The sequence below is a fragment of the Madurella fahalii genome (genome assembly GCF_045866475.1).
Source record: "Madurella fahalii IFM 68171 DNA, scaffold_4, whole genome shotgun sequence".
NCBI lineage: Eukaryota > Fungi > Ascomycota > Sordariomycetes > Sordariales > Madurella > Madurella fahalii.
In genome coordinates, this window is record NW_027263974.1 from 2268610 (window position 1) to 2288295 (window position 19686).

General features: G+C 54.6%; 9 protein-coding genes across 9 annotated transcripts; 4 read left to right on the forward strand and 5 right to left on the reverse strand.

Moving 5' to 3' along the window:
• Nucleotides 1-1181: 1181 nt before the first annotated feature.
• ZRT1_4 (high-affinity Zn(2+) transporter zrt1) lies at nucleotides 1182-2983 on the forward strand (the record flags this gene model as incomplete). Its single annotated transcript, XM_071063100.1, has 7 exons — nucleotides 1182-1372; nucleotides 1425-1529; nucleotides 1583-1699; nucleotides 1768-1886; nucleotides 1938-2050; nucleotides 2145-2394; nucleotides 2457-2983. 7 exons carry the CDS (start codon nucleotides 1182-1184, stop codon nucleotides 2981-2983), a joined length of 1422 nt encoding a protein of 473 aa, XP_070919201.1.
• Nucleotides 2984-3592: 609 nt separating this feature from the next.
• MFIFM68171_07681 (uncharacterized protein) lies at nucleotides 3593-3877 on the reverse strand (the record flags this gene model as incomplete). The annotated part of the gene is made up of 1 exon (XM_071063101.1): nucleotides 3593-3877. One exon carries the CDS (start codon nucleotides 3875-3877, stop codon nucleotides 3593-3595), a length of 285 nt encoding a protein of 94 aa, XP_070919202.1.
• A 937-nt stretch (nucleotides 3878-4814) lies between these two features.
• Nucleotides 4815-6172, forward strand: MFIFM68171_07682 (uncharacterized protein; the record flags this gene model as incomplete). Its single annotated transcript, XM_071063102.1, has 3 exons — nucleotides 4815-4924; nucleotides 4982-5337; nucleotides 5391-6172. 3 exons carry the CDS (start codon nucleotides 4815-4817, stop codon nucleotides 6170-6172), a joined length of 1248 nt encoding a protein of 415 aa, XP_070919203.1.
• Nucleotides 6173-7550: 1378 nt separating this feature from the next.
• Nucleotides 7551-8666, reverse strand: MFIFM68171_07683 (uncharacterized protein; the record flags this gene model as incomplete). The annotated part of the gene is made up of 1 exon (XM_071063103.1): nucleotides 7551-8666. The coding sequence occupies one exon, from the start codon at nucleotides 8664-8666 to the stop codon at nucleotides 7551-7553; it is 1116 nt and encodes a 371-aa protein (XP_070919204.1).
• A 1245-nt stretch (nucleotides 8667-9911) lies between these two features.
• On the forward strand, nucleotides 9912-11002 carry MFIFM68171_07684 (Oxidoreductase YhdF; the record flags this gene model as incomplete). Its single annotated transcript, XM_071063104.1, has 4 exons — nucleotides 9912-9985; nucleotides 10046-10165; nucleotides 10225-10590; nucleotides 10666-11002. The coding sequence occupies 4 exons, from the start codon at nucleotides 9912-9914 to the stop codon at nucleotides 11000-11002; spliced, it is 897 nt and encodes a 298-aa protein (XP_070919205.1).
• A 677-nt stretch (nucleotides 11003-11679) lies between these two features.
• Nucleotides 11680-12933, forward strand: MFIFM68171_07685 (Heterokaryon incompatibility protein; the record flags this gene model as incomplete). The annotated part of the gene is made up of 1 exon (XM_071063105.1): nucleotides 11680-12933. One exon carries the CDS (start codon nucleotides 11680-11682, stop codon nucleotides 12931-12933), a length of 1254 nt encoding a protein of 417 aa, XP_070919206.1.
• Nucleotides 12934-13177: 244 nt separating this feature from the next.
• MFIFM68171_07686 (uncharacterized protein) lies at nucleotides 13178-13598 on the reverse strand (the record flags this gene model as incomplete). The annotated part of the gene is made up of 2 exons (XM_071063106.1): nucleotides 13178-13225; nucleotides 13275-13598. The coding sequence occupies 2 exons, from the start codon at nucleotides 13596-13598 to the stop codon at nucleotides 13178-13180; spliced, it is 372 nt and encodes a 123-aa protein (XP_070919207.1).
• A 1406-nt stretch (nucleotides 13599-15004) lies between these two features.
• On the reverse strand, nucleotides 15005-16894 carry MFIFM68171_07687 (Glutamyl-tRNA(Gln) amidotransferase subunit B, mitochondrial; the record flags this gene model as incomplete). The annotated part of the gene is made up of 1 exon (XM_071063107.1): nucleotides 15005-16894. The coding sequence occupies one exon, from the start codon at nucleotides 16892-16894 to the stop codon at nucleotides 15005-15007; it is 1890 nt and encodes a 629-aa protein (XP_070919208.1).
• Nucleotides 16895-17454: 560 nt separating this feature from the next.
• LCC2 (laccase, multicopper oxidase, benzenediol:oxygen oxidorectuctase) lies at nucleotides 17455-19472 on the reverse strand (the record flags this gene model as incomplete). The annotated part of the gene is made up of 4 exons (XM_071063108.1): nucleotides 17455-17806; nucleotides 17873-17931; nucleotides 18013-18697; nucleotides 18844-19472. 4 exons carry the CDS (start codon nucleotides 19470-19472, stop codon nucleotides 17455-17457), a joined length of 1725 nt encoding a protein of 574 aa, XP_070919209.1.
• Nucleotides 19473-19686: the final 214 nt, after the last annotated feature.

Genomic DNA, 19686 nt, shown 5'->3' on the forward strand with positions numbered 1-19686 from the left:
AACAGCGACCCGGGCCTCCAAGACGAGAGTTCATAAATCCAATCCTGGAGAGGCTGAAGGGCGATTTAAAGAACCCATAGCCTCGGATAGCGAGCCAGGTCAGGCCAGCATGACCGAAGACCGACATTTCCTGTCACCGAGAGGCGGACCAATCGGATAGAGCCAAGACCGAAGTATTGCCACATGCATGGGCGGAATCCTGGTGTTTCCCCTCGGGCCATCAAGGTCCTCGTTCCTGTTCTGGACCGAACTGCTCTGGCGTTTCTCGTGGGGGTAACATCGAATGCGGGCAGTACACAAGCGAGATGGATTCGTGCGTGTATTGCACTCGGACCTCACATTTCCTCATGACGGTTTAGTGCCTTGCATGCGGCTGAGAGGGGTTGCCTTGGTTTTCCGCTTTGTATCCAACGGAGCAGGCCAGTTTCGGACAACAATGGACACCCTGATGGCTCACTCTGCCTTGGCGTGCTGTCAAGTTGGAAGGTCGGCAGGCACTAGCAGACACGTCTCTTGAGACGTGGATTGGCTGCTGAAGTACGGCGCCCTGGTTGTGGGGAGTTGCTCCTCAGGAGGTAAACACACATGCGTACCCAATCATCGTAATCCCCTCTTCACCCGTCTCATTGGGCATGTGGTACGCATAAACTTCCATGTTTGCAATGACCTGTGGTCGAAGAGCCCTTCACAGAGCCGGTCGCGGCTCAACTAGGGTACAGCATGCCCTTCGTAAGAGGCACATCTAATCACACACACCCGTGTTGGGCCGCTTCCATCTCACCGAGCCATTTCGACTTGGACTACGCAGGCGGTGCGGGCATGACCAGGGTCTCGCGTAAGGAGGTCAACAAGGTAATGCCTGGCCTCCTTCGATCTAGTGCAGCAGAGGAGCATTGGGAGGCCCACAAAGTACTCAGCTTCAACTTTTCTTACGCCACGTTAATCCTTTGTCTTATTAATAGTTTTCTGTCATCACATTCAAAATTCCCGACCCCGCTAGCCGGCGCCTTACAAAATAGCAACCGAAACTCTAGATCGCCGTAATCGGCCCATTACCAAAAGCCGCCGAATACATATCCTTGGATCCTTGCAAGCCGCAACACTAAATCCGAGAACGCCCTTTTTTGATGTCGCTGGATGCAGGTCCATTTGAGCAAGTGTCCTAACGCAGATTGCCAACCATGTTAGTTAGGGCTCGGAGCGTCCTCCTTGGCGCCACCATCGCGCTTTTCATTATGGCTCTTATGGTGAAAATCACCGGGGGATTTCTTCCCAATACCGGTTGGAGACTGCCCTCCATCTTAGCCAAACTACACAGAGACGAAGCCGAGTTAACGGCGGTGTCTCGATGCCGCTTAGTCGGTTCTGACATGTAAGGCTCCTGGCTGAGCAGATACTTCGCGGCTGACAAAGAGCTACATCAGAATCTGTGCGTCGGGAGAGGTCAAGTATCTCGTCCACGCAACGGTCACGTCGGCGAGTGAGCTTTCACCCCAGTTCTCTGGATGTCATGCCCATGAATCACGAATGTAAGGAACTGGACGTTATCTTGGAACCTGGCTCCGGATCTGATTTCATTTAGCTTCTGTCTTACCGGTGAAGGCGCCGATGTTGAAATCGAACCCCTAGAGAATGCTACTACCCCTGATTCTAAGGGTGTGCCGGGTGAGCGACATTGCCACTTCCACGCCGGGGTAGAGTAAGTCTGCGCTGCTTCTTGTTCCTCGTCCTCGAATACCTTCCCGCTCAGGACTAACAAAGAGACAGGCACTGTATTGGGGACAAGGCGGACGCGTCAGCTCTCAACTGCGAGCGCATTGATCGAGACTACAATATCCCGCTCCGGGTGGTAACCTTAGTCGTAGTGCTGATAGCGAGTTCTGTCGGTGTGTTCTGGCATTCAATTCAGTGAGGTTGGATGAGTAACGGGCTCCTAGGCGTATACGGACCGATCCTTGTTGCAGCTACCATGCCTCTCAAGACCAGCGTCATATCCGCTATCCTAAAACAATTCGGCACGGGCATCATCATCTCTACCGCCTTCGTCCACGTAAGTGGTTTACCTTAGTCATCCGCAGATGCCCTATTGAGTCTCTAAGCATCCACCCTGCTATATTTCACTGCTAACGACCGCCATTACGAAGTTGTTGACGCACGCAATCTTAATGTTTCAAAACGAATGTCTAGGCGAGCTGTCTTATGAGGCAACACCGGCTGTGATCCTTATGGCCGGTATTTTTGTGTCCTTTTTGGCGGAGTGTTGTGTGCAGCAAATCCTCATGTGGCGATCAGCTAAGAAGCGGAAGACTTTGGAGAACATAGTAGGCGCCGAAATCTCTGCAGATCTCGTCAACGTGGTTATACTCGAAGCCGGCATTATATTCCATTCTCTACGTACGTCAAATATTGTCACCTTCTGAGACAACTGGCAGGTACTTATGCAATCGTGGTGGTAGTCATTGGCCTCACCTTGGTGGTCACCGGAGACAGCTTCTTTGGTACTCTGGCGGCCGTGATTGTCTTCCATCAGGCATTCGAGGGAATCGCCCTTGGAACCCGAATTGCCGCTCTGGGGCATCCCGGTCGAAGCGCCCCCACGGTTAGACACAGCCACCATCATCATTCCTTTGGGCCGGAAATCCAGGTGGTGTCGGCCGGGGAGACAGCTGTTGCTAAAGTTTCGACAATGCGCAAACTCTTCCTCGCCAGCGGCTTTGCTTTCGTCACGCCAGCGGGAATGGCGATTGGCATCAGCATTCTGAACGTCTTCAACGGGAATGACCCGTCAACCATAATGGCCATTGGGACAATAGATGCATTCTCTGCCGGGATCCTTGTGTGGATAGGTGTGGTTGAGATGTGGGCTCACGATTGGATGATTGGGGGGGAAATCGCACAGTTGGGCTCGCGGGATAAGTTCCTATGTCTGGCTGGACTCTTAGCCGGGATGGTTAGCATGAGCGTGCTAGGAAAGTGGGCATGAGATGAGCAGCTCTCAGATAACGTGAATTCAGGGCGGGAACTCCCAGTAAGCTCGCAGGTTTCAATATACCTTACTAATTAGAACACATAGCCAACTCACCCCGCGGGTCAGAATGTCGAATCATTGTTTATATAAGGCACCAGCACGCACCTAATACCTCATAAAGCTCCCCAAAGCTCGCCGTCAAATAGGACAGGCGCATTGTGTGGCATGTCAATAGGCAATCACTACTCTTAGTTTGGGGTGCTAGCAATCAAGGATAGCCGGCTTGGCCGTGGCTCGCCAGCTCATTCAACTATCTCCCGAAAAGAATGTACGAAACTAAAGTACTATTGTACTAGTTGTGAACTCAAGACTGAGCCGCCGCTGCCCCTTCCCGGCCATCGAAGCAGCGTGTTGAACCTGCATCAGCAGAGGTTGAAAATGAAAGTAAGTAAGATGCTAAGGACGAAAGTGCAATCGCCATTCAAGATGTGACATGTGAATCGGGCTGGGAGCTCTCATGTCAGGTTCGGCAGTCAGCTAATTCAATTTCGTCAGCATGTGACTCTAGGCACGGCCATCACAGTGAGCTACCTTAACCTCGCCCTCGGTTTATGGAGTGCTTCATTAGTGGTCGCCGCAGTGCCACTCGGTGTAACCCGCGGCGCACTGGAACGGCTCGTGCCCTAGATGGCAGTCCAGGCCGGTCGCGGACGGGACGTCAAATCCGTTCGGGCAGCAGAACTCGCAAGCGTTTTGTCCTGCTTCGCAGTTGCCCTCAACAACAAGCTCTGCGAACTCGGCGCTGCAGGTCTGGCGCTTCAGCTGGAGACCAGAGCGGCGTGGCCCAGGAACAGCGGCGACCTGGAGGGCAAGTGCCATGGCCGCGAGAAGGACGTTTGCCGCCAGCATATTTGCCGAGTTGAGAATGTGTAGTCGACTGGGGTACTTAGCGATGGAGGGTTGGACAAGGTTCGTGAGTGGGAAATTGGAGCTGAGGGAGAGCGCTGGGCAGGAGGAACTGGCAGGATCGGGGAGCTCTTGGGTGAGAATGGAGTGCTAACCTCTCTTTTCCAGCTCGTCCCGGAGGGCACAGCCGGTGCCTTTTTATCGTCGGCGACACCCTCCATTCATAAACTCGCAAACGCTCTTAGCAGTTACAGATGGTCGCAGCCACCCAAGTTTGACTGTCCCTACGTCAGGGGCCTATGGCAGACCGCAGCAGCTCGCCGCCGACTTAACAGCAGTAGGTGCAGTGGTCCGTACAAAGCAAACGGAGGAAAGCGGACAGTTGGCGAGCGGCCCGGGGTCTGACGTGGGGGAAGGGGGGGGGGGGGGGGCGGTCTCGAGGACCTTGATGGCCAGTCTACCCCTTCCGGAAGGTGAACCCTTTGGGTTTCTCAGCTCGTTGACATTATTGCCCCACCACTTCCCTGCCTCCCTCCTCGCCATCCTCCCCAACCTTGCATCGCGACCGACTTTTGAACGGTGTGTTATTGGAATTTCTCTCTTGGCCGCATGCGACGTGGGTTGCAGCGGGCAAAAGAAGCTCCGTCTCAACGCGGCCGTCCAATCGACGCGTGCGACGGCCACCGAACAGGACTCCGAGCGCCGTGGCGGCTGGTTGGCGTTGCTGGCACAAAGTTCTACTAGCTTCCCGAAGGAATGACGCGGGATATGTGGCGCAACCATAAGCTTGGACTGCGGGCCTAGGTGACCATCATCTTCCTATAGAAACCCAGGGTAAGTTGTCGGTTCCCCCTTCTCTTTCCCGCCAGCGGTTTGGAGCGTCGAGGCACGTCAAGTCTAATATCTGCACATGAAGACGCTGAGCTGGGTTCCTCACAAGATGTCCACACTCCGGCGACTGCTGCTCGCCGCGGCCCTGTGTCATGTCAGACCGGTCGCCGCAGCTCCCCAGGGTAACATGCCACCGTCCCCAACCGGACTGGATTGCACGTAAGTCAACCGCCGCGTAATATCTTGGTACGCAACACTGAATCGTGTCGCCGGCAGATTCCATGAAGACCACTGGGACTGCATCACGCCGTGCGCCACCAGCACCACAACCCATTGGGGCATAGCCACGACCGTCACCGACTATGCATCCTGGCGCAGCTCCATGAACAGCGCCTACTCGACCCCGGGCGCCACCTTCTCGGGCTCCAGCATCCCCGTCTATACTACCGTCGGTACCTTTGGCAACGGCGTTCCAGTGACGGCGACGCTCTACTACAACTCGGAGGCTTTGTCGAGCGCCGGATATACTATTACCGACACCGTTGTCACTGTCACCTCCTGCCCGCCGACGACTACACCAACATTACCACCGTCCCCTACTGGCTCACTGTGCTCACCCCATGGCGATCACTGTAAGGCTCTAGCTACTGTGCATGTGATTTGCCTACTTACTAAGTATATCTAGGGCACTGCGAACCATACCCATCAACTACTCTTCCCAGCTCGTCGGTCCCCGGCACCTGCACACCCCACGGCGACCATTGGCATTGCCCGCCTGGAGTCCCAGAGCCTACAACTCCCCCACCTGCGAGCGGCACCAGTTCCTCTCCTGGCGGGACTTGCACGCCTCACGGTGACCACTGGCATTGTCCTCCTGGGGTGCCAGAGCCAACCACTCCACCGCCTACTCAGACAGAACCCCCATCCACCACACCCGGACAATGCGAGCCGCACGGTGACCATTGGCACTGCCCGCCCGGCGTCACAGAGCCAACGACGCCGCCACCGGCTCACACAAATCCGCCGGCGACAACACAAACCGGACAATGCGAGCCCCACGGCGACCACTGGCATTGCCCGCCAGGTGTCACAGAGCCAACGACACCGCCGCCTACGCAAACCGTACCCCCAGGATCCGGCCAGTGTGAGCCTCATGGCGACCATTGGCACTGCCCATCAGGGGTGCCAGAACCGACCACCCCCCCGCCGGCCGCGTCGGGAGGCGCTGGGGATGGGGATGAGTGTGAGCCCCACGGGAACCACTGGCACTGCCCGCCCGGCGTAACGGAGCCGACCACGCCGCCGGGAGGAGGACAGAACACCCTCACCACCATCGTCAGACCCTCGTCCACGACTCCTCCGTCCCCAATCGTCACAGGCGGCTCCGTCTCAATTTCGAGGTCTACTTTCCCGCTTCTTGTGACGTCTGTTGTTGCGATTCTCTTCGCTAGCGTTCTCTACTACTAAGCTTTAAGGAGTAATTAGAGGCGTCTTATCCGGCTTGGGGTTTTAGCAAGCTCCATGTCCCCGTCTATTTAGTGAATAATTTAATACATATCCGTGGGGACGGATGTTGTTGTCCACACGGTGAGATTATTCCAGTCCCTTGCCCCAATGCAACTGCCTCATGCGATAAATAGATAAAACCAGCTTGTGTAGATCCTTGTACTGACTTCAAGTTTGACGATATATAATTAGCAGGACGAGGACGGGTCCCCGACATTAATGCAGTACCTTCGGCCGTTAAGACCGCTGTACTCTGTGCTGCAATATGGCAAATGACGAGCCCTGGGTACACACCATCGTGCACTATAGACGTAACTAGTGAGCGTGTCGTTAATTAATGTCAAGGACCTCCGTCCCTCGTCCGTTATGTAAGGCCTTCGGGAACGAAGGATCGTGGGCAGATCGCAATACGACACGAGCTAACGGAGTTGGAGTCTGCGGGTATGAAGGAATTGTTCAATCGCTTTCATCCAACTTACTTAAAATTATGGTAGTTGAGGCGCACCGGGTGCATGTTTCCGAAGGCCGGATTCAGGGTGAAACCGGACCCTTGACGGGAATGACGAAGACGGATGCCACAGTCTCGTGCAGAAGAGCACCAAATCCTTATCGACAAACTTATCTCTCCATCAGATCACCTGGCTCACAAAACCACTCGTGTGGCCGCACCTCACCAACTTCCCCTCGCCGGGCGCAACTCTCTGAAACCCAGGACAAAGTCAGCATCCATTGGGACCGGCTGTGATTCGTCCTGGCTTAGTCACGCCTGCAGCCGCATAAGGCGCACTGCGTGCAGCCACTCGTCCGACTGTGTCGATAACAACGACGGCGGTGGTAAGTAGTCCCTTCCTTCCCAGGCAGGTCGGACGGGTGCCGTAGATTGAGTCGACAGCGATAATCGCCGCTTCCAGCGCTATACCTTTTTGCCCTTCTCCATTCTGCGAGATGGTCCCGGCTAGAGATCGATTATAGGTGGATTTTGGAGACGACGCCTGAAGGTGGCAGAGATAAGGTATGTTATTAGCAGAAAGACGATGTAGGTAGTAAAATTGTACCTTATAAGGCCGAGGATCTTTACGAATGCGCCAGTATTTCTAGTTACTGAGGTGTTTGTGGCGATGTAAGTGGAGTTGTATAAGGCACCAGAATCAACAGATCCTTTTACCTCCGTTAAGGTACGATTACTCACTACATACCTAATATCAATGATTTGTCGATGGATCACATTGGAAAATTAAAGAGCAAGGTTCAGGTTCCCTTAAGTCTCTTTCACATGGACTATATGTGACATTTGCTGTAATTTCCTGAGTCGTAGATACGGTTAAGGTAAGTTAATTACCTAGTAAATAGCTGTCGACCGCGCCCAATCCGGCCTGGAGAACAACGGCGTCAGTCGAGCTTCGATACACTCCCAATACTCCTCAGCAAGAGCATATTCGAGCGCTTCCTTGACATTGCTAGTCACGTGCCACGGCTTAAGAGCAGCGTCAAAGTCATGGACTGTCAGCCCTCGCCCGTGGACGTCGACGCGGATGCTCCGTCGCCGGACTCCTGGTGAAAGCACAGCAGCATATCGGTCTGTGTTACCTCCAAAGCTGATGTCGGCGCCAATCATATAGACTGTTCTTGGGAAGGGGTGGCATGTCGGGTGCATTCGTTTGTTGTAGCCATTCAGCAACTTGTCAGCAAATGCAAGTGTCACGCGGTCGCGTCCCGTGCCGCAATGGTAATACTCGAGTGCTTTGCCTGTCTTAGCAGTCCATTCATCTACTAGCGTGTCAATCCAGGTCCTGTCGCGCCGAAGGAAGGGTCGGTCTCCCACGAGGGATGTGTCAGTCATGCAGACGAATAATTGCGGTTGTATCTCAAGGTGCTCTTTTTGGGCTGCGGTGTTGTTCTCTTTCCTGTCAGCCCCCTGAGCCCCCTTGCGGCTGCTGTGGGAAAGAAGCAAGTTTATGCATATCCTAATATCCAAATCCCAATTCTCTGGTGTCCATAGTACGAATATGGCGGAGATGGTGATCTCCTCGCCGGCGGGCAACTTCTGACGGCTAGCAGCATCGTACTGAAGCTTGACAACGTCTCGCGAGGTCCAGACGTCGTTGAATCCGTACTCTTGTAACATCCGACGGGCCTTTTCTCCATCACCACCGAGAACGAGCACGGACTTGTTCTTGTACTCGCGCACACAATCACGGAACGGTGATTGTGGTAATAGGATATTCCGCGGCTTGATCTTGAGAGCTAATTGTGCGGATAGATCTCGCGCTGCTTCTTTCTCTGTAGTATTTGTGTAGCTTGTCACAATCACGAACGGTATCCGCTGTTTTAGAAGGATAGAGATGGCCTCTCTGGCACCAGGAATAAGAGTCTTGCCGCCACATTTTTGCTGTGGGTCAATGGTGCTAACGTCAACCACAAACCCGATCGAGGCATATCTCGCGGACGAGTTCATTTCGGCTGCGGTATTGATCCCATTAGCACGTTGTAGATTTATTCCGATAGTCGGAGTTTTGACCCTTAGATCAAGGTTTGCTTTCACGCCTAACTGATCATAAAGGTGCAGATTGAAATAACTTAAGGGTGTCAAAGGATAATTTTATTGATGGAGTTACGCGTTGTTTAACAAAGAACCATGAGTAAATCGGCGAACCCTAATAGGTTAATTGTTTATGAACAGAGATACAGGTAGGTAGACAAAGCGCCGCACTCACAAATCGCTGATCCCTAAACGTTAGAAGCCTTGAACTTCCCTCTGTCCAGAAACAAGGGGATTCTGCATCCAACAAAGGAGTCGAAAGCTCGGTATATCTTTTTATAACGGAAGCGACTAAATACATCGCATAAACATTATTCCCGGTTTAGTACGTAGTTCTTCCAAGTGGTACCACGGTAGATGCTGTAAAATTAGACGAGTAGTCGGCATCCTCGCACTCGAGGTCTTACAAAGGTAGGGAGTCTTACGTACCTCAATACCCTAGAGGTACCAACCGGACTAACATGTAAGGACAGGTTGACCGTCGTGCCAGTAAGCACTTATTCTATACCGGGGACAAGAAGGAGTTATCTACCATGTGGCCCATTCATGCCGTACAGAATTCATCTATAACACGTTGGGTTTGGGATCATCCTGGTTAGAATCACACTTGGTCTACCAATGCCGTGAAGGAAGCGGCTCGTTACAGTGAGCAGGAATGGGATGATCACGAACTTCCATCTCTTTTGTCCTCATTCCCGTTGCTCCGACCGTTGTCTTAACTCCCTTGAGTTGGTCTCGAAGCGGGGTCAGCTATCTTTAAAAGTCGACAACAATTTAGGTCAGGTATGTACTTAGTCATTATAGGTAAGCAGGTATGCGAGGACTGATAGATGGATTCCCACAATCAACACAAAAAGGACCGGAAAACGACCAGAATGAGGTATTGCGATATTGTTGTAGAAATAAGAATGAAATCAAGCCATTTCGCCATAGCAGAGATTGAAGTGGTGGAGTGTGCTATGTTGACGTCATGATCGAGGAACCGGGAAAGATAAGTCGTCACCACTGACAAAAAGCATCAGCAGCACATACTAAACTCAGACACCACACTGCCAACGCTGAAAACCTGTGCAACATCTGGCGCATTTTACCAGGTAGCAACGTCTGGGCATTCTCGCAAGACACATCATCGCTGGTATCCAACACAGTAACGCTCTCACAATGTCAGACCAAATCAGCAAGGGCGGCAGGTTCGAGTCGGTTCCGCAGAAGCCTCAGGCTCAAGATTTACCCGGGTAGGAAAACACGACAATTTCCGGGTACATCTTACCATTCGTTAACCATCTCCCTTGCAGTCTCGAGAGAAAGATGGACCCGTCTAGCGAGCCGACGAAGCTTGAGGGCGCGGGTCAGGCCTACGAGTACACCCCTGCCGGCAAACTCAAGGGCTGCAAGGCACTCATCACGGGCGGAGAGTGAGTAATTGGCATCATTTCAGCTTTTTGTTTGGACCGTCTCAAGCTGACTAGGTTAGTTCCGGCATCGGACGCTCGGTCGCCGTCCTTTTCGCTCGCGAAGGCGCCGATGTCAGCATCGTCTACCTCCCCGAAGAACAGGCCGATGCCGAGGACACCAAGAAGATGGTGGAAAAGGAAGGCACCAAGTGCCTGCTGATCCCCGGCGATCTGATGGACTACAACAAGTGCCGTGAGGCCATTCAGATGCACGTCGACGCGTTCGGCATCATCCACGTCCTCGTCAACAACGCTTCTAAGCAGATCATGTGCGAAGACTTTGCCGAAATTGACCTGGAAAATGTCGAGAGCACGTTCCGCAGCAACATCTTGCAGATGTTTGCCATGACCAAATACGCTCTGCCTCATATGAAGAAGGGCGCATCGTGAGTTCCCCCCCGCCTCCCCTTCCCCGTCCCAGAGAATCTAGCGGGTGATTACTAATTCATACCGTGCCGCAGCATCATCAACACGACCTCGACAGTCGCTTTCCGCGGGACGAGTGCCATGGTGGACTACGCGGCCACCAAGGGCGCCATCGTGTCCTTTACTCGGTCGCTGGCGAAAAACCTGATGCCCAAGGGCATCCGCGTCAATGCGGTGGCACCGGGGCCCGTCCACACCCCGCTGCAGCCAGCCTCTCGGCCGGCCGAGCAGATGGAAGGATTCGGCTCCAAGTCGGGCATTGGCCGGCCCGGCCAACCAAGTGAGATTGCCCCAAGCTTCGTGTTTCTGGCCTCGAAAGATTCGGAGCTGTACTATGGCCAGGTGCTGCATGCATACCCGCTTGGCGACTGAGTGGCTTGTAGAATTAGCACGGCAGCCTGCTGGTAACGGTGGATGGGATGCGTCGGACGATTTCTAGAAGATTAGCACCCAAACAATAATCATTGCAATCTGCGAATTGTGACTGCGTAAGGTTATTATGACAAGCTACCAAGTACATGGATAGTATCGGCCAGCTTGGGCCATCTAGGAGTAATCCACCTCATTTCATCAATCTTCATCCAACGCTTCCTCAAGTGCGCCGTGCTCATGCAACGGTCATCGTGTATTTTAGAGCGGGGGAACGGTGAATATGTCTGATGCATAAATGAAGCGATCGTCGGGCACTAGTATTGTCGGAGCTGAGGAAAAGCCTCCTTGACCAGTGCCGGGGTAGAGGCTGAGCGCCATAGGGGCCATAGCGTCGGCCAGCTTGCAAAACTTGTTGCTGCACGAAACAGCAAGTCGATAGACTCGATCCTCGCCTGTGTCGCCTACGAGTTGAGAACGAGGTGTTCTTTCAATCCCAGCAATACTTAATAATACATACCTTGACACGTCACTCTCGTGGCGTTCGAACAAAAGCGTTGACATCTTCCGGCGTCGGTATCGGGCGACGGGAATCCCGGTGCAACTCCCACCGTCGGGGCCAAACAAGCGGAGCACATCATTTTTGTCGGAACGGAGCCGGCAACACGTGCGACGTCATTATGTGGCAGATGCGTTATCAATTGTGCGATTCCACCAGGCTGCTGGATTGGGAAGATCCTCGACGCCCAATTTACACCTTGCTCGACGCTCTGGGGGCCGGCCTTGTGCCTGGAAACAATGACCTTGTCAGCACTGCGCGGTTGTACGCAGATTTTGCCCGCGGGATGATTCAGCGTACAGGCGAACTCGACATACTAAACTGCGTCCGCGAGTGGCGTGGCGTGGCCATTGTCGATAAATGCACATGCTCCGATTGCGCGTTGCTCACCAAGCAGGCCAACTGGCCTCGCATCACGTCGACCTCGGCCGCCGGGCAAAGCGACGCCACATCCAACACCATGGATGGCCTCCCGTCTTGGGCACCGAACTTGGCGTGCACGACAGTCAAAGACCCGGAGCCTCTTCTCGATTGGTGCCAGAACCCCCGATACGGCGCGGCCAAACTGATGGAAGCGCAGCCCCGTGACTGCGCGGATCCGAACACCCTAACCCTGAGTGGGATCCGGTTTGACGAGGTCTCCGTGCTCGGTGTGCCCTGGCACCCGGATAGTTCCACGCCGCCGAGCACGCGCAGGGGGATCACGGCGTTGGAGCATTGGGAGGATTTGGCACTTGCCACGCCAGTATTGTCGTGCCCTTACGGAGGGGCCGAGGGCCGGAGAGAGGCGTTGTGGCGGACGTACCTTGCTGATTACGCTGCTGATGGAGCAGCGCCCAAGCATGCCCGTGCTCTTGTCGAACGGTGGTACGGCGGTGTCAGCCCGACGTCTATCTCACCCTCCTTGGCGGAGCCTGCCAACTTGGGTAATAGCCGAATGGTGGAGGTACATCGCCGGGCCAAGGAAAGCCGAGCACTGGCAGTGCTTATCGGGTCGGTGGCAGCCGAGTCCGAGCCGAAAACAAGAAACCCGTTACGCATCATAAGGGACATGTTCTTGCTCAAGTCTGCTCGGTATAGGCGAGCCACTGTACAGACGTATGAAGCATATACGTGCCAGATCTACAACGCGTGTGCGCACCGAAGGCTGCTTGTCACGAAGCGAGGGTACATCGGGCTGGCGCCGTGGAATGCTGTGATCGGCGACGTCGTGGCTGTTCTGCACGGAGGGAGGACACCCTTTCTTCTTCGGCCCCGCCCAGTGCCTGGCACATACTTGCTAGTAGGCGAGTGCTTTGTTTATGGCATCATGAGCGGAGAGGCACTCGCGTGGGAGCATGCGATAGCTGCCGCAAGAGAATTCCGTATTGTCTAAACATTTATTCTGATGCTTATTACAATTAGGCGCTGTCCTTCACAGATAAATTACCTAATTATCAATTGCCGGAATGCCGGAATGCATGTTGTCACTAGTGGACGGGTACTGTTGTTTATCTCCCTGGTCCAGGATTATCGTGTCTCTACAGTCAGTTTTCCTGTGTTATTACTACTGCTTCCGATTCCGATAGTTTTCCCATTCCATTATCTCCACTCGCATCAACATACTACCAGCCCCACGGCTACCAGAGCCTTTCCCCGGGTTGTGCGTTTGTATAATTGTGCAGAAACTTGTGTTAGTCGGAGACGAGCTCCAACGGAATAGGTGCCCACACATACCTCCTCGAGCCTGGTGATCTGGAAGTCCTGAGTTTGCAGAAACATGTCCGTTATCACGTCAACTTGATCAACCCGAGCCCCGAGCTTCTCAACTTTGTCCTTGAGCTCCTCGGTAATGTTCTCAACCTCATGAGACTTCCAAGCCAGATGGTCGATCCACTTGTTAAAGGCTTTCAGGTGGTTGTCCTTCTCCATAGCTTCAGCGGTGATTGCTTGAGGACGGAGCGCGGGAAGTCTGGACTCGCGGTCCGCCACACGCCTCTCATAAGGAAGCGGCTCAAAGCGCGAGAGGTCTTCTTGCGGGATCTGGGGCTGAATGGTCATTATAAGGTTAGCGGAATACTCGAACCCCAGCCAGACAGAAGCAGCTTCCTCTGCCTGCAGGCAAAATGACGTTTCGCCCGGCACAGGATGGCTGAGCTCACCGGCCACTCGTTTTCGAAGACGGGACCCGGATGCTAGACCCACGCGGCGGTACCCATTAGTGAGCAGAAAATATATACCTCGGACAAGATGGTGAACATGCCTCAATGAAGAGCTTCTGCTCGTCCTCCTGTTGCAGTTCAGAAGTGGGAAAACTGCCTTGCTTCGCGCGCTTTGCGAGGCGTTTTGCCCTCTGATGAGGTGTCTCTTGCCGGGGAATCGGCGGGCCTGACACGGCAGACGACACGGCAGTAGGTGTAGGCAAAATAATTCTCCTACAATCGTCAGGTTGCGTCTTATCAGTTCCCCTTTGGCGCTTGCCGCCCTTTGATTGGCGGACAAAACTCTCCACCACTGCCGTTGACGACATGGAGGGGATGTCGATGCCTGCACCGCTCCGCGTTCGCATCTTGGCCTCGGGTTGGAAAGAATGCTTGTTGTGCGGACTAGGCGATCACGGGAAGTCAAATATCTTGCTCAAAACACGCGCTTCGTTGATAGTCCCGAAAAGGTGTGGAGGTTGCTTCAAGGCGAGGGCATTTATATATTATAGGTGCACTCGCTCGTGCCGGGGTGATGTGACTTAGCGCTGGCCCTTCCATTGTCTCCCTATCTGCTCTTCCCTGACCTTGCGATGGCGAGTTGTACGAGAAAGAAAATGAGGTTGGGCGCGGATTTGAAAAATCGCCTTTGTGTTGAAGGAACGGACCAATAATAGGTGGGGCACGCGAAGGGTATGAAGGCTTGGTCATGTGTGTTGACCGGAACATCGTGCAATGCCGGCCGGCAGACGATGTGGCTCACATGTTCCTGGGTTATCCTTGCAAAGGCAGAAACCCCTCTGATAGACTGTACGCAAATTATTTCCGTTCATAGAGGTTTGTTGTAACCGTATACTACATTATGAGAAGCATCAGTGGTGTTCCCTCTAGGGACGTCCTACTGTGAGAACTAATCGCCGTATGGAACTCCACTTCTAGCTACGAGTGAGACGTTGAACGCGACTAGAATAGAAGCATCAAGTAGGGTAATACTCACGGATATCAGATATTATGATGAAGTCACTACTAGCATACGAGCCTTGGTGCGGTTGTTGAGTGTTTGGATGACAGTTGGACACAAGCATCACACTCAGGGTTTGCGCTTCATAAAGCTCTTGAATGGAGCAAAGGACTAAGAGAACCTGGATTGTGTGACAAGGCCAACGGTTAGGAAGTACTCGTTGAGCCACCGCCAGCGAGCAACGGGGTCGGGAATCTCTCTTGTCCAAAGCAATAATTATAAGCGTTCCCATAGCAGTATGCCTGTTATTTGCCAAACCCTAGAGCTGGAAGATAGACTTCATCAATCCTCGATCGCATCACCCTCTCGGCGGAAGCGGGATCCATGCGCTGCTCCGGGCCGGCACGCATCATCTTTCCAACGAGGAACATGAGTTTGCCTTGGGGGTAGGCTTTAACTTTGCCCTGCCTAAAGCGTAAGAACTCGTCCAAGACCTTCTCCTCCCCTTTGGCAACCCGGTCAGCCAGTTCTGCATAATCTTGTTCCGAGAGCTCCCTGAACCATAGCTCACTGGCGCTAATCGCTTCCGTAACCGCACCAGGAGCAATGTCCCTACGGAAAACGCTCCACAGCAGATCCTTGGCTACCTTGGCTGTGATCTCTCTCCGGTGTAGGTGGTACAGAATCGCTGCCAGATCAGCTGAGGGAACGTTGCACTCGCCCTGCGGCGTCATGCCGAGGTCCGTGGAGAGTTCAGTGAGCTTGCCTAACTCATGGAGACACCAATTAGCGGCGAGAAGAGCGTGTCGTTGGCCCGATCCCGCCGTCTCTGACTCGGCATCGCCGTTTAGACCGAGCCGCTCCTCGAGCGTTTCGAGGACGTTGTAGAAATACTGAATCCGGGCACCATCATCCAGCATCATGAGCGACAACGCATCCTTGGAACTCATTCCATATCTCTTAATAAGCATGTCAATCTCGGCGTCCGGCAAGACGCCCATAGAGTCAGCGAGGCTCCCGATGAGATCATCTCCGATCACAACCGGCCCGAGGTCTGGGTCGGGCATGTATCGGTAGTCGACCTCGCCTTCCTTGCCGCGCAGACGCCGAGTCTCGGTGCCGCCCAACGACCAGCCGCGCGTCTCCCCCTCGACAACCCCACCAGCCTCCAATACGGCAATCTGCCGGTCGCGCTCGGCAATGATGGCGTCCTCAACGGCCTTGAAGCTACTCAGATTCTTGATCTCGGTCCGCGTCCCCAGCCTGCCCGTGACGTCGTCGCTCCTCCGCACCGACACGTTCACATCGGCGCGCAGACCGCCGGTCTCCATGCCAGAGACGCAGGCATCGACGGAGTTGAGCAGCATCTGCACCTTGCGCACGAGGGCGGCGGCCGTGGCCGGGTGGCGGATTTGCGGCAGAGTGATTATCTCGATTAGCGGCACGCCGACTCGGTTGAAGTCGAGCCAGTGCACGCCGCCGGGCTGCGCCGTCGTCTTGGCCGTGTCCTGCTCCATCTGGACCTGCCGGATGCCCACCTCGATGCGCTCGCCGTCTTCGGGCGCAATGCCGTCTCGCGCGTACAGCACGACGAGGCCATCTCGAGCAAACGGTTGGTAGTATTGTGTAATCTGGTAGCCGGCGGGCTGGTCCCAGTGGAAGTAGTGCTTACGGTCGAAACTGCTGACGGGTTGGATGGCGCAGTTGAGGGCCAGCGCGGCGCGCACGGCGGGGATTAGCGTCTCGGGTTGGAAGAGGGGCTGCGAGCCCGGCATCGCGACGTCGAAAAGCGCTACATGGCTGTTGGGCGTGTCATTGAACGAGGTCGCGGCCGGTGAGAAGAGTTTGCAGGCCGTGTTGAGCTGCGCGTGGATCTCGATGCCAACCGTTAATTCCCAGCCCGGTACTGTCTGGTTGTCCGTGTTCTTCTTCTTCTTCTTCTTCTTCTCCTTCCCAGACGCCTTCAGAGCCTTTGCCTGCTCTTTCAGCTGCTTGCGGATGGGCGTAACGGGCACGGCGGGCGCATTGGAAGGGATAGACGTCGGCGTCTCGACCTGGCCGGCGAAGGCCCTGGTTTGTTGCGCAGCTACCTTTGCCGCTGAGAACCGCGGTGGACCTGCACGCAGGCAACCCCGGCGACTGAAGTGACCGGTCAACAGGTATCTGCTGAGCTCGGTCGTCGAGAGGCGGGACATGTTGGGGTGCTTTGTCGACCTTGGCGTGGTCAATTTTGGGGGGGGGAAATGCAGGATGCAGTTCGTCGGAAACTCGGCCACGGTTTGGGACAAAAGCTGCAGCTCGCCAAGCCATTAGCTTACAGCTGGGCGGCAGCTGACGGATTTAACGGATCTAACCATCTCAGCATCTTCAAGATTTCGAACATCACCCCTCCCCCACCTCCTCCCCCACTTTCAACACAAGACTTCACGAGGCTTTCTCTTTGCTAATAATTGACTTGTCGAATTGCTAACGGAGATATCCTCGTGTACCTTCTGGCAGGGGCCACAGAAATTTGGCGGCACCCTAAAACCTCTCTGGGCTGTAGCCCTTGGGCGCGATTGGTTTACAGACCTAACAACTAGGTAACAAACTAAAGGAACGCTGACAATTCCGAGCTGTACGGAAGAGCGGAACTCCCCCGCGTACAATGTATCCGTGATGACCGGAACAAGGGATGCGCACACAAGCACACCAATGAAACGTTACGCGCTCCTCCCACAAGTACCAAGGCGAAAATGAAGGAAGAGACACAAAATCAGATGCCCGAATCGTCCTGCGGCCAAATCGGCGTCCACGCCGTCCAAGACGCGCAGGTATCGTCAAACACGCCGCGGTCAACCGGGTTCACGGTAATCTGCGACTGGCTCTCGACAAACTCGAGCGAGAGCCCTTGGCTGGCGTGCCAGGCAATGTGGCAGTGGGTCAGCCAGGCGCCCGGGTTGTCGAGCTTGAACGCAATGGCCAAGTAACCATTCCCCGGGAGCGTCGTTGTGTCGCGCCTTGACGGGTTGGCCGTGTTGAATGAGCTCGTGTCGCCGTCGAACATGCCAGTCTCGGCGGCCAGGATCCAGAAGTCGTGGCCGTGCAGGTGCATCGGGTGCGAGAGCCTGTTTGGATGCGAATTAGCTATATGTTTGCTTGGCCAGGTTTCCATCGCAGTGGGCCGGGCTTACGCAAAACCGCTGGTGTCTTGGATGACTAGGACTGTCCATTCAGGAGCGGTACCGGTTGGCTACGCGGAGAGGGGTGTCGTCGTCAGCATGAATTTCTACGTGCGTACCTTAAGTATCTCCTCGGATCAGAGGGTGCTCACCTCAACTGCGACAACATTGTACTCGGTCGGGAAGATGCTCTCTCCGTTAAATATCTGGAGCATCGTCGGGTTCGACCAGTCTAGCAACAAGCTGCTCGTGTTGATCGTCCACTTGAAATACTCGTCGAAATCAAAGTTCAGATCTTCATGGGTGACGCCCGCCATGTTGGTAACATCGAGCGACAGGTGCGGGACTGCGCTGGCAAGCGGCTCGCCGAAGCAGCTAGTAGTGGGTGTCACCGTGCTGTTGGACGTCGGGTCGGCCGTGCTACTCGCATCGTAGCGGAGGATGCCGGTGATCCCAGCGGCGTTGCGGTTAGCTGCGCAATCCGTTACCCACCCAGCCCGGATCCAATAGTCACCGGGCTCTGCGTTCGCCTCGACAATCACGTCATATCGCTGGCCGATCGTGAGCTGGACGCTGTCTGTCGTGTAGGGCACAATGGGAACTAGATCGTGGGCCACAACTCTCAGGCTGTGTCCGTCGATGCTGAACTGGAACACCCCATCGATCGCTACGTTGACGAGGCGGATGAGATACCTCGTGTCGGCCTCAAAGACGGTCTCGAACTTGGTCCCGTTGCCCACGCATCTAGGGTCCGTCGACCCAGCGCAGTCGAAAGTATTTGTGCCGTTGATAAGGCCATTTTCTAGGATGGGAGGAGCGCCCAGCTTCGCCGTATGCCTGTCCAGCAATAGTCAGCCATGATCTGGAGGGGAGTTCTCAAGAACGGCCCGGCCATAAGGAGGGTCAAGAGCATAAGTACTATGTGAGTGTCGCGACTCCTGAAACCAGCTGTGGAAGAAAACAAACGGATCTGGTGTACATACCACAGCGTAAAGGACTCGACGTGTCCCCAGTCTTGCAGGAACAGCATTCCCAGGTCCTCATCATAGTCGTCCGTAGTCGGCCCCCGGAAGATCATGCCACCGAAGAGGCCCTCCGAGTACTGTAGACTGAAGTGGCTATGGTACCATGTCGAGCCATACTGGGTTACTCGGAACCGGTATGTCATGGTTTCGCCCGGGGCGATAGCGCACTGAGTCACTCCGGGTACGCCGTCATTGAGCGTGTTATTCAGCATGCGTAAGCCATGCCAGTGTATGGATGTACCATTGTTGACCATGTTATTTGTCACATGAATGATGAGTTCGTCGCCCCAATCAGCGAAGATGGTCGGGCCCGGGACCGTACCGTTGAAGGTCATGCAAGTCCTGGTATATCCATCAGGGGCACAAGGACCTTCAACGGTGCTGAGCCAGTACTCTCTTACCACCCCTGTGTTAGGGGTGACATCGTAGTAGTCGGTGTCGATCGAGAAGTCACCCCAGCAGTTGCGAGAAGTTGGTGTGTTCTCACACGATGACTGACGGGGCCGGAGCAAAGCGTCTGGGCGCTCCGGGATGGTGAAGGCAGACGAGCCTGCAACGGTTGCAAGGAAAAGAAGGAGTGGCTGCATCGTGTTTGATCCGATGAACTTCACTCAACGTGTGTAGAATGCTGATGCTGAAGACGGGCAGTGAACGAGTGTAACCCGGTTTTGAGAATGAGTCCCGCAGCTCGGGGAATGCTCAATGGGGTTTTGAATCCGAGCAAACGATGAGAGGAGACCTCTACTTATACATCTTCGGCGTGACGGCGATGATACCAACGACAAAGGGGCCCCCCGTCCT